We start from the raw sequence: 13,435 nt of genomic DNA, 5'->3' as shown, positions 1-13,435 counted from the left end.
TTGCCCGTACGTGCGTGCCGCTATGTGCATGTCACGTACGTAACTTTGGGGACTTTGGGGAAATATATGTGCTGTATGAACTTTGGGGAGGTGAACGGTACTTTGGGCTGTGGGATTGAGTGTGTTGTGCAGGTGTTTGAGTTGTATCGGCGGGTTATATGGACGGGAAGGGGGAGGTGTTTGTTATGCGGGATTAATTTGTGGCATATTAAATATAAGCCTGATTGTGTTGTGGCTAATAGAGTATATAAATGTCTTGTGTTTATTTACTGTTTTAGTCATTCCCAGCTGAATATCAGGTCCCACCCGCCTCTCACAGCATCTTCCCTATCTGAATCGCTCCCACTGCCCTCTAGTCCTTCACTCTCACTTTCCTCATCCACGAATCTTTCATCCTCGCTCAAATTAATGGGGGAATCGTCGCTTTCTCGGTCTGAATCGCTCTCGCTGCTGGTGGCCATGATTGTAAACAATGTGCGGATGTGAGGAGCTCCACAACCTGTGACGTCACGCTACTCGTCTGCTACTTCCGGTACAGGCAAGCCTTTTTTATCAGCGACCAAAAGTTGCAAACTTTATCGTCAATGTTCTCTACTAAATCCTTTCAGCAAAAATATGGCAATATCGCGAAATGATCAAGTATGACACATAGAATGGACCTGTTATCCCCGTTTAAATAAGAAAATCACATTTCAGTAAGCCTTTAACTTAAAGGGGTACACTGCAAAAACTGAAATCTAAGTAAGATTAAATATCTCAAATAAGGGTGATCTTTGCTTATTTTCTGTCTGATAAGATCATTCTTCTCACTAAGCAGATTTTATGTTAGAGTGTTTTACTTGTTTTAAGGGTTTTAATCCTAAATGATCTCAGTAAGATATTACAGCTTGTTGCTGAGATTGTATGACCTATATTGAGTAAAACATGCTTGAAACTAGAATATCAACTGATGCAAAGCTGTGTCATCAACACTCACGAGTATAAAACTACTTTTTTAAAGTAATAATTTCTTACTACAAGCATGAAAAAAAAATCATGATGCCGAGCATATATCATTATGTCAAGATAATGGCACTAGCATCTACTTATTTAAAAATATTTTTCAACATATTGAGCAAAAAGGTCTAATTTTTTTTTCCTACCAAGAAACGTGCACTTGTTATTAGTGAAAATATACTTATTTTAAGATATTTTTGGGTTCATTGAGGTTAGCTAATTTTACTTGTTTTGGAAAGTCTTGACAAGCCAAATGTTCTTGTTCTATTGGCAGATAATTTTGCTTAGTTCAAATAAAATACGCCTAATTTTTTTTATTTTTTCTCTTGTTTTTGAACACTGATTTTTTGCAGACATTTAGTAGGCACATCAATTTTTAGGTTTTGTAGAGAAAAGCCAATATGAACAATTGTTATAGTCCAGCCTGACCCCCGCTTGGCTGAATGACAAATTAGTTGCTGCTTAGTGCAATCAATGTGGAAAAAGTTCTCGGTATTAAATATGTCACATTGCTGTTTTTCTCCTTCATGCTTTTCCTGGCCACCCTTCTCCCACTCTGTTCTCTCTTTCTCTCTCGCGCGCCCCCGTTGTCATGGCAACCCAGGAAGGCTGCCAGGCTTGAGCACACCTGGCACTAATCACCACTTATAGTGATTGCACACACCTGTCCTTTGCTGGTTCTTGCCTTCATTTCCTCCGTGAGTGCAGACCAACGGCGACCTCCTTCCCGCCAAGTCTTGAGCAAGAATTTTCTCTGTGCTCTCTCATTTGTTTTTGTCCTCAGCCTTTTTGCCCGACTTCCTACGGCCAATTTATTTTGCACTTTGTTCCCTTTGTTTGTTTGTTTTTTGTGGCAAATCAAACAAAGCACCGATATGATTCAGTTTAAGAGACTGTTTAAACTACAAGTGTTCACAAAGTACACAGAACAATAAGTATGATGAACATCTTCAACCCCCTTTTTCTTATTTTATTATGTATATATATATATTTATGTATTTAATATTTGTTTACGTACTATGGTATACTATTTATTATGTATTTATTAACTATTCTGTTACAGAGAACAAGGAAATGGGATACAATTACGATGGAGTGAAAAGGGGTAGGATTAAATAACATCTGCTTCTTCCTACTCCTTTTCGGACGTGCTGTAAATGAAACAACAGGAAATATGTGATGCATTACATTGTATCGTATGCATGTTGGAAATAAACTGAACTGAACGGGTTCCTCCACCCAGTGCCATTGTTTTTTGTTCCTGGCCTTCATTGAATAATTAAATTAATTTTTGAACGGTTATGTCTTCCTGTCTGTCTGGGTTCCAAACTTTGCTTAACGTGACAAAATTATCGGTAAAAATACATATCGGACACAGTCACAGCTGAGTGGCAGGGAACATTTCCACCGTCTTCATTTCTCATGCATTATTTCCAAAGGAAATTAGTCAATAATTGATCAATCCCTGTCTGACACATTTTACAACTGATTTTCTCACCTCACTTTACTAAAAAGCAACTCGTTTTTAAAAGCTATCGAATACAATATAGCTAACAATAATAATACATTTAATTTAGAGAAGTCCGATAATGGCTTTTTTGCCGATATCCGATATTCAGATATTGTCCAACTCTTAATTACCGATTCCGATATCAACCGATACTGATATACAGTTGTGGAATTAACACATTATTATGCCTAATTTTGTTGTGATGCCTCGCTGGATGCATTAAACAATGAAACAATGTTTTCCAAAATAAATCAACTCAAGTTAGGGAAAAAAAAATAGCGGGGGGTGTATATTGTAGCGTCCCGGAAGAGATAGTGCTGCAAGGGGTTCCGGGTATTTGTTCTGTTGTGTTTATGTTGTGTTACGGTGCGGATATTCTCCCGAAATGTGTTTGGCATTCTTGTTTGGTGTGGGTTCACAGTGTGGCGCATATTTGTAACAGTGTTAAAGTTGTTTATACGGCCACCCTCAGTGTTACCTGTATGGCTGTTGACCAAGTATGCTGCATTCACTTGTGTGTGTGAAAAGTCGTAGATTGGGTCGGCACACAAAGTCAATGCCTTTAAGGTTTATTGGTGCTCTGAACTTCTCCCTACGTCCGTGTACCACTCCGTACAGCGGCGTTTTAAAGAGTCATTATTTTTACTTTTTGAAACCGATACCGATAATTTCCGATACTACATTTTAAAGCATTTATCGGACATCTCTAATTTAATTGCAATTAATTTTACATACAAGAGAAATCTCAAAGGGCTACAGGAGCAACAAATACATTCCCAGTTTTAAGTTTTAAATAAATAAAAAATAGAGCATAAATAATAGGTAAAAAATCATATGTTTTACATTGTTTCATGCCATCTCTCGGAAGCAATGTTCTTTTTTTTTTTTGGTTCCTCAATAAATCAATCAATCAATCAAAGTTTATTTATATAGCCCTAAATCACGAGTGTCTCAAAGGGCTGCACAAGCCACAACGACACATCAGGGCAAGAAAAACGTCAACCCAATGGGATACAATGAGAAACCTTTGAGGGGACCGCAGATGTAGATAACAATTCAAAGTAATTTTAATAATGTACTGGTCAATTTTGAACACACATGCCTGCATACCGCGTGTGCTTATTTAAAAATCATTATTGCCGCTGCAGATCCTTGACTTGTTGGTATTGGCCGAGAGTTCCAGACTCTTTACGACTATTGATTATGTATTGACTTGTTGAATAGTCAATGTTCATGTGCGTGACAGACTGACCTGTGCATAAGCAGTGGAGTCATTCAGCGCTCTCTGCAGTGCATGACTCAATCCTTTAGCCAGATTCTGTTTCAGGACCAGATCAAGTCGGTTCTTTCTGATCTCAACAGACAGAACTGTGGAGAGAAATACACATGGAACATGCTGTCATTGCATCATTTGTAATGGACTGTTTGTTTGTTACATTAAGTTCTAATGCTCTTTTGATGAGGAGGTAAAAAAAACATTCATTTTAGAACAGACCCCTTTTTGCACTCTTCATCATCTTTTTAATTGTTTCACACGCTGGGAAAATCTGTCCTTGCTTTAAGCACATGTTTTTGATTAATCTGAGTGCATGTAATTATACCCTGGTCCCATAATAGGTACGCTGAGTCTGAGCTGTGGAAATGGCACGGTACCTGTTCATCACGACTTCATTATCATTTTTATAATAGAGTGCACTGCAAAAACTGAAATCTAAGTAAGATTAAATATCTCAAATACGGGTGGTATTTGCTTATTTTCTGTCTGATAAGATCATTCTTCTCACTAAGCAGATTTGATGTTAGAGTGTTTTACTTGTTTTAAGGGTTTTGGTCCTAAATGATCTCAGTAAGATATTACAGCTTGTTGCTGAGATGTTATGACCTATATTGAGTAAAACATGCTTGAAACTAGAATATCAAGTGTTGCAAAGTTGTGTCATCAACACTCACAAGTATAAAACTACTTTTTTAAAGTAATAATTTCTTACTTCAAGCATGAAAAAAAATCATGATTTTGACACGAATGTGTCTCATAAATAAAACAGATGACAGCCAAATGGACTTTCCTGTTTTATTTTCAATGAAACAATAGAAAATACGTACTCATATAGTAGTACAGTTGGTACAGTACAGTAAACTGACAGTTAATATTTAAACATTTAAGATGTGACATTTCTAACTATTTTGAACAGAAACAGTTCATGCACATTTAGATAAATTCTTCAAAATTACAATAAAACAAAACATGCTGTATATATGCGCACTAATTGACTGAAAGAGCACGCACTTGGCGCGATGATGTCATGTTATCGATGGAAAAATGCATTTTTAGACAATATGATTTGCCTGAGCGGCAAGGAGAACCCGAGAGTAACAAGCGGTTGCCTTGTTGCCTTTCCATTAAGAACAATAAACTCGTTTTTAGTGTAGGTTTGCTGGTTTCAAGAAATGCAATGCCGAGCGCTTATCATTATGTCAAGATAATGGCACTAGCATTTATTTAATTCAAGATTATTTTTCAACATATTGAGAAAAAAGGTCTCTTTTTTTTTCTACCAAGAAAAGTGCACTTGTTATTAGTGAGAATATACTTATTTTAAGGTATTTTTGGGTTCATTGAGGTTAGCTAATTTTACTTGTTTTGGAAAATCTTGACAAGCCGAATTTTTTTGTTCTATTGGCAAATAATTTTGCTTAGTTCAAATAAAATACCCCTCATTTTTTTTTTTTTTTTCTTGTTTTTGAACACTGACTTTTTGCAGTGTGCATGGTAAAAGCAAGGCTGTAAAGTAGATAATAATCATACCAACACAAGAATAAAGTTGTCCCAGGCTACATCGTGCTTCAAATCTTGAGGCTTCACTACATCTATGTTTAAGTATATTCTACAAGTTTATGCTAACTAAGACTGCTGTCAGCTATCAACATGTCAAAGTGGGGATGAACTCTCTTCATTTAGGTTGCACTTCATCTTCGACGTCAGTACCAGAGCTATGTGGAATGACAGTGCAGCACACGCATTGCTAATAAGCAGCGTTGGTCATCTTACTTAAAAATAGCAATTAGTTACAGTTACAAATGACTCCTCCCAAAAAAGTAATTGAGTTTGTAACTCCGTTATGTCATTGTTATTAGTTACCTAGCAAAGTACCTCTGATGTTATTTTTCATGTTCTACACGCTATTACGTTCTAGAACATCTTTACTGTCAAATATGTTGATATTAACTGATTGAAGAATAAAAACACTATATACAGTATTTTAGAACATTTGAGATTTACCTTCACTCAGTAGATTGCAGTGTGTCATATATGCATTGAAATAAATGTGTATAAAAAAGTAAATATTCCGTAAAGTAATAATATTACATTTAAAAAAAATGGCCTTTGAAGTAGTGCAATTGTGTAAGTGTATACCGAATGTGTGTGTGTGTGTGCACAGAACAGGCCAAAAGTTTGGACACACCTTTTCCTCATTCAATGCATTTTCTTTATTTTCAAGACTATTTACATTGTAGATTGTCACTGAAGGCACCAAAACTATGAATGAACACATGTGGAGATATGTACTTAACAAAAAAAAAGGTGAAATAACTGAAAACAAGTTTTTATATTCTAGTTTCTTCAAAATAGCCACCATTTGCTCTGATTACAGCTTTGCACACTCTTAGCATTCTCTCGATAAGCTTCAAGCACACCTGTGAAGTGAAAACTATTTCAGGTGACTACCTCTTGAAGCATGGAGAGAATACCAAGGATGTGCAAAGCAGTAATCAGAACAAAGGGTGGCTATTTTGAAGAAACTAGAATGCTGCTGAGATAGACCCTAGCACCCCCTGAGTTTGAGTTTATTTCAAACATGCAATCATACAACATGATACATCACAATCTCCAGTTTCTCTTTTCAACATGTTCGAAAAGGAGTAGGAAGAAGCAGAGCTTATTCAATCCTACCCCTTTTCTTTTACATAACAGTTGCTAAAACTTTTGTTCACTTCCTGTTCTCAATTTATTCACAATATACTCCATAAGCAATCACAATAAAAATAAGTAAATAAATAATAATTGGTGAAGTAAGTTACATTTCATATGTTGAGATAAGTAAGATTATTTTGTGAGTGAAAGAATGAAAGAATGGATGAGTTAAATAAATTCAGAATGTTTATGTTTATGTTTAGGGACGGCGTGGCGCAGTGGAAGAATGGCCGTGCGCGACCCGAGGGTCCCTGGTTCAATCCCCACCTAGTACCACCCTCGTCATGTCCGTTGTGTCCTGAGCAAGACACTTCACCCTTGCTCCTGATGGGTGCTGGTTAGCGCCTTGCATGGCAGCTCCCTCCATCAGTGTGTGAATGTGTGTGTGAATGGGTAAATGTGGAAGTAGTGTCAAAGCGCTTTGAGTACCTTGAAGGTAGAAAAGTGCTATACAAGTACAACCCATTTATCATGGTTCTTCTTCTTTATACTTTGTAAACACTTTAAGTTTGAAGAGTTTCTTGAAGTGGATCATATTAGTACATTGTTTGATTGCTTTGCTTAATCCATTCCATAATTTAATTCCACATACTGATATACTGAAGGTCTTAAGTGTTGTACGTGCATACAAATGTTTTAAATTACATTTCTCTCTAAGATTATATTTCTCCTCTTTTTTTGAGAAGAATTGTTGTATATTCTTGGGTAGCAGGTTATAGTTTGCTTTGTGTATAATTTTAGCTGTTTGCAAATTCACTATGCCCTGAAACCCCACAAGGGACAAGCGGTAGAAAATGGATGGATGGATAGAATATAAAACATGTTTTCAGTTATTTCACCTTTTTTTTTGTTAAATACATAACTCCACATGTGTTCATTCATAGTTTTGATGCCTTCAGTGACAATCTACAATGTAAATAGTCATGAAAATAAAGAAAACACATTGAATGAGAAAGGGTATCCAAACATTTGGCGTGTACTGTATGTATGCATGTATGCATGCATATATAATATATATATATATATATATATATATATATATATATATATATATATATATATATATATATATATATATATATATATATATATGAGAGAGAGAGCTGTCAGAGTTAACACGTGATTAATCCACAAAAAAACTGCATTAACAATGTACACACTTGGATTAATTTAGCAATTTATTTAGGCGAAAAGCTCTTTCACGGAGCAGTGATCAGATCAATGCAAACGTCAGTACATGAAGAGCCTTCAAGGTTATCAGTGAGTAGCGTATATTTCGGAGTATAAGTCGCACCGGAGTATAAGTCGCACCTGCCAAAAATGCATAATAAAGAAGGAAAACAACATATATAAATCGCACTGGACTATGAAACTATGAAAAAAACTGCGATTTATAGTCCGAAAATTACGGTACTGTAATTTACAGTAGAACAAGCTGAAGGCTACTGTGTTGGGTGAAACGAGTGTAAAGCCTGTAGTTGTGTTTAAGATTAGAAGGTTGTCAACAGTTTATACTCGATATATACCATTTCTTAATAATAATCCTACTTATTTATCGTACCAATTAATCACAATAAAGTGTCCTCAAAAAATGTATAATTCAGTTGTATGACTTTGATGAATTCACATCAAATATGACTTAAATCACTTAAATCATTGCTATTATTATTATTGACACCACAGTTTAAAAGTCACTTACCTGTTTTGACCCAGTACTTCTCCGTGACGTTGCACGGTAAAGGACTTTCTTCTGTGAAGGTGCTGCTTGAGTGTTGTGTGGTCGTAGTCATTGGTGGTACAGTTTGAACGGGGACAAACAGGGTGGTAGGAGGTACCGTTTTGGATGTAGTAGCTGCTATGGTCGTAGTGGTGGTGGTGGTTGTGGGTACTGGTGTAGTAGTTGCAAAGGTGGTAGTAGTAGTTATAGGAACGGGGGTGGTTGTGGAGGATGGGGCAAGTGTGGTTGTACTGGTTGGAGGTGCTGTAGTAGTAGGTGTAGTAGTAGTAATAATAGTACTAGTACTAGTAGTAGTAATGGAGGTGGTTGCAGGTTGAGTTCCAGCTGCTGTGATTAGTTTGAGGTTTGGTGATGGCTGAGTGTTTACAGCAGCTGTGCTATTTGGGGAGACTGTAACAGTAATACTTGTGGTCAGCGCTGGCGTTGTCAAAGCAGAGGTGCTCACAGAAGAATTGGTCATCGAGGGTTTCATTGTTGTCAGCGTCACCACCTGCAGGGAGTCGTCAGTCTCACTGTTCAAGCTTGCGGTGCTCGGAGCAGCAGTGGACATCAGCGGTGGAATCGCACTGGGAATAATGTTTGTCGGAAAAGAGTGTGTGGATGCTGTGGTGGACGGCGTGTCCGTGGTAGTTTGTGTGGTAGTTGTAATCTGAGAGGAAGTTCTGGTGCGTACGGGCACCGTGGTATTCCATTGATGAGTGGAGAAAGGGCTGGTGACATTGTCAGGAAGTGTGATGTCATGGTCGCCCACGGTGGACAAGAGGGACTCTGGAACGGTAGGGAGATCCCAGGCTGGAAGGCTGCTTGCAGACTCGTTGGTATACTGGACAGCATCTGCATCAAATGAAAGAAATTATTTAATTTAATTCTAATTCTTAAAGTTAAAGTACCACTGATAGGCGCACACACTAGGTGTGGTGAAATTACACTCTGCATTTGACCCATGCCCTTTTCCCACCCCCTGGGAGGTGAGGGAAACAGTGAGCAGCAGCGGTGGCAAAGCTCGGGAATCATTTAGGTGATTTAACCCCCAATTCCAAGCCTTGATGCTGAGTGCCAAGCAGGGAGGTAATGGGTCCCATTTTTATCATACCTGCCAACCTTGAGACATATATATATATATATATATATATATATATATATATATATATATATATATATATATATATATATATATATATATATATATATATATATATATATATATATATAAAATATATATATATATATATATATATATATAAATATATATATATATATATATATATATATATATATATAAATAAAATAAATACTTGAATTTCAGTGTTCATTTATTTACACATAACACTCATCTACTCATTGTTGAGTTAAGGGTTGAATTGTTCTATTCTCTGTCACTATTTTTCTAACCATGCTGAAGTGCCTCTCTGATGATGCATTGCTGTGTGGCACGCACAAAAGTGCTTTCATCAAATGCACTGGAGTCTGGAATCTTCCATCTCTCCCTAGCATGGCCCAAAACCGGTCAAGCTTTGCTTCCTGAGGAAGATCTTCACTGCCAAGCACTTGGTAGTCCACTACTTCTTCCCGGAGGCTATCCAGGTCCAATCGCAGCTGCGGCTTGGAACCTACAAGCGTATTTCTTCATCTTACTCGTCGTCGGCGTCGCCACGGCTGTATCTTCCTCGTTCTTCTGCTTCGTCTCCTTGTTGTGTGCGCAGTTGTGCACTGCACTCTCTAAAAGCCCTAGATGTTATTGTCACATATGCATGTACAGTAGATGGCAGTATTGCCCTGTTTAAGAGTGTCACAACATTGCTGTTTACGGTAGACGAACTGCTTTACGGTAGACGAAAACGTGACTGCTGTTGTTGTGTGTTGTTACCGCGCTGGATGTTAATGAAACTGCCTAACAATAAACCCACATAAGAGACCAAGAACTCGCCCTCGATCATTCTACAGTTATAACGTGATTGGGCAGGCACGCTGTTTATATTGTGGGAAAGCGGACGTGAAAACAGGCTGTCCTTACTCAGGTCCGCATGGAGCTGGAGGGGGCGTGGCCTCCAGCCCCGCCTGATTTTCGGGAGAAAATTTGTCCCGGGAGGTTTTCGGGAGAGGCGCTGAATTTTGGGAGTCTCCCGGAAAATCTGGGAGGGTTGGCAAGTATGCATTTTTATAGTCTTTGGTATGACTCGACTCGGTTTGAACTCACGATCTACCGATCTCAGGGCGGGCACTCTAACCACAAGGCCACTGAGCAGGCTTAATACCGGTAAATTCCATGTGACACTAACACCAATACTAAAAAAACACATATACCAAAAATAATAGCTTGATTCCCAAGCCATGATAAATGCTGATAATATATTGAAAGCTATCGTTAATAGGGATGATTTTGGCCTCCTATCACAATCGGATTCTTTTAGCCTCAAATCCTATCCGATTCCGAGACCAAAGTCCCGAGATTATCGAACTGAAAATGTTTAATAGCAAACAAAGTAAACACAATAACTTATTCATATAAATCTTATCTTATTACATTTAGATTTCGCTAGGATTGTCGTAAATCAGATGCATTATATTTGTGGTACAAATATAACTAGCAATTTTTTTTAACAAAATAAAGTGTCGAGTGCACAATAACTAAACAATAACAAAAATGTATCTTATTTTGTATTGATAAAAACAAGGGAAAAAAATTATCACAATCACATTAATCACATTAGTATTGTTTATATTATAGCGGTTGCTTTAAGGACATAATTCACCACACCTTTTTACTTGACTTTGTCGTCATTATTCACTGTCATTGTTTTATTGTGCACATAACAATGTTGTTCTTGTTTAGCATTCAAATACAGCATGCAGTTAAGAGTGAGTAATTCGGTGCGGCCCCTTTAAGTGACCGTCAGGAGATTTACCCAAAGGTGGGGGTTTGTTGTGACCGCCATTTTGAGTCTCTTTGATTTAAGCAGTCATTCAGTCTCGTTTTTGATGGAATAAACGGCGCACACGTTTTTGTGTTGTCTTGTTTACGCGTTACAAGCGCAGCAATATACTGATACTATACTAGGTATCGGTAGTATCGACATCTGGATCGATCAGTTATCTTCTTGTGTCGTCCTGCTTGGTGTGTGTAACATGCTGAGACCTTCTTTTTCCTCGAGTCCTTATGATACTTGGAAGAAACGTAGTTTATTTTCCACCATGCTGGTAAGGATTAGTATCCTAGAAGAGGCTTCACACTGTGAATTGTCACGACTTGGTCCTTGGGGTTGGTTTTTCCGGAAGGCAACGGAAAGTTGGCTCGGGCGAGACGGGAATGTGAGTACATGATTTTATTTAATATTAACCAAAAAGAACAAACGAAAGGCACACACAATGGCGGAGGTAAAAAACTTGGCTAATGAAAACAAAACTTGCACAAAGGCAGAAACTGTGAACAATGAAACAAAAACTTACTTGGCATGGGACTGTGAACATGGCATTATGTAGAGTGTCGATAAAGAGTGATGTTGCCAGACTGACCAACAAAAAATGAAAAGCTTAAATAACACAGACATGATTAACAACAGGTGCGTGACTCAAAACGTGAAACAGGTGCGTGACATGACAGCTGATAAGTAATGGGTTGCTATGGAAACAAAACAAGGGAGTGAACAACCAGGAACTAAGAAAGTGTCCAAAAAACAAACAGCACATGGCCAAACAAAAACATGATCAACACAGACATAAGAACATGATCAACACAGACATGACATGAATAGACAATGCGTTTGTTGCAGCTTGCTCATAAACCCTCCTTAAATTCAAGCAACTCCAGCATATGGGTAACAAGAAATATAGAAATGTAATTGTGTCTCCCTGAGCAAGCATCCCTTTTGAAGGAATCTTTAACATGAGTACAATCTTTCTCCATGTAAACACTGGGAAACAGCTGTGCTAAAATTGGCCCCGGACACCCCTTTTAAAGGGGTCTGTGGAGAGGCGGGGCCGGCAGTCCGACAGCGAGGCAGGGCACACCGGAGCCCGTTCCAAGACGGCAAGCGAGCAGCGAGGCGGGGCCCGCCGGGTTCGACGCCGCAAATGAGATCAGGTGCGTGTATCTCGCACCTGGGCACAATTGAGTACTCCCCTCTCAGTGTGTAAAAGAGTGGCAGCCAAGAACGACGGGGCAGAAGGAGTTGGAGAGCGAACAGCAAAACATGCAGCGCGGAAGATAGCGAGAGGCAGACACAGACGACGCGGCAGAGCTCAAAAGCAACCCGCAAGAGACTTTTTCTTATTGAAAGATAAAGAAGTCTACACCTGCTCGCAGGATGTCTGTGCTTGGTGGTCCTTGGAACCCACACGACGGCTTGAGACTGTCATAGGGTCATATTATGATTTTATTTTTATAAATATCCATTTAAAACACTCCTTGTGGTCTGCATACTGTTACATGTAATGCTGGTGCATGCATTTTGTTCTACAGACCATCTGCAAGTCAGTTTCTGACAGTCTCTTCAGAATGTGTCGTTGTGTGGGCGGTCTTGTTTACGTGCCAAAGTCCTCTTCCAAGCCAAGACCCCTTTGCCTGCGTCCCCATCCAGTCAGCCATGTTGTAGTTTTAAGTGATTTTACATCGAGTTTACTGACAGATGTAAATTAGAACTAGTGTTGTCCCGATCCCAATGTTTTGGTACCGGTACCAAAATGTATTTCGATACTTTTCGGGACCACACAAAATTGCATGATTGGGTTTATTTTAATTTAAAAAATCTTACGGTACATTAAACATATGTTGCTTATTGCAATCAAAGAACAATGGTGTCCTTAAATAAAATAATGAACATACGAGACAACTTGTATTTTAATTTAGCTGCTGACATATGCAGTAACATATTGTGTCTTTTATCATTCTATTATTTTGTCAAAATTATTAAAGGGGAACATTATCACAATTTCAGAAGGGTTAAAACCATTAAAAATCAGTTCCCAGTGGCTTATTTTATTTTTCGAAGTTTTTTTCAAAATTTTACCCATCATGCAATATCCCTAAAAAAAGCTTCAAAGTGCCTGATTTTAACCATCGTTATATACACCCGTCCATTTTCCTGTGACGTCACACAGTGATGCCAATACAAACAAACATGGCGGATAGAACAGCAAGTTATAGCGACATTAGCTCGGATTCAGACTCGGATTTCAGCGGCTTAACACTGTCTGATAAGATAATTACTAACAACTATGA

General features: G+C 38.2%; 1 protein-coding gene across 4 annotated transcripts in view; it reads right to left on the bottom strand.

Moving 5' to 3' along the window:
• The window catches only part of kiaa1549la (KIAA1549-like a), a 293,945-nt gene that overhangs the window by 157,934 nt on the left and 122,576 nt on the right, over nt 1–13,435 (bottom strand). For all 4 annotated transcript variants that reach the window (XM_061969804.2, XM_061969805.2, XM_061969806.2 and 1 more), the window contains exons 3-4: nt 8,179–9,051; nt 3,759–3,874 (exon numbers count right to left, since the gene is read on the bottom strand). In XM_061969804.2, coding sequence (XP_061825788.2) covers nt 3,759–3,874; nt 8,179–9,051 — 989 coding nt within the window. The remainder of the gene's footprint in view (nt 1–3,758; nt 3,875–8,178; nt 9,052–13,435) is intronic.

The sequence above is a fragment of the Nerophis lumbriciformis genome, linkage group LG10, assembly GCF_033978685.3.
Source record: "Nerophis lumbriciformis linkage group LG10, RoL_Nlum_v2.1, whole genome shotgun sequence".
NCBI lineage: Eukaryota > Metazoa > Chordata > Actinopteri > Syngnathiformes > Syngnathidae > Nerophis > Nerophis lumbriciformis.
The sequence above is the reverse complement of the archived record's forward strand: the minus strand, read 5'-3'. Positions and strand labels throughout refer to the sequence as shown.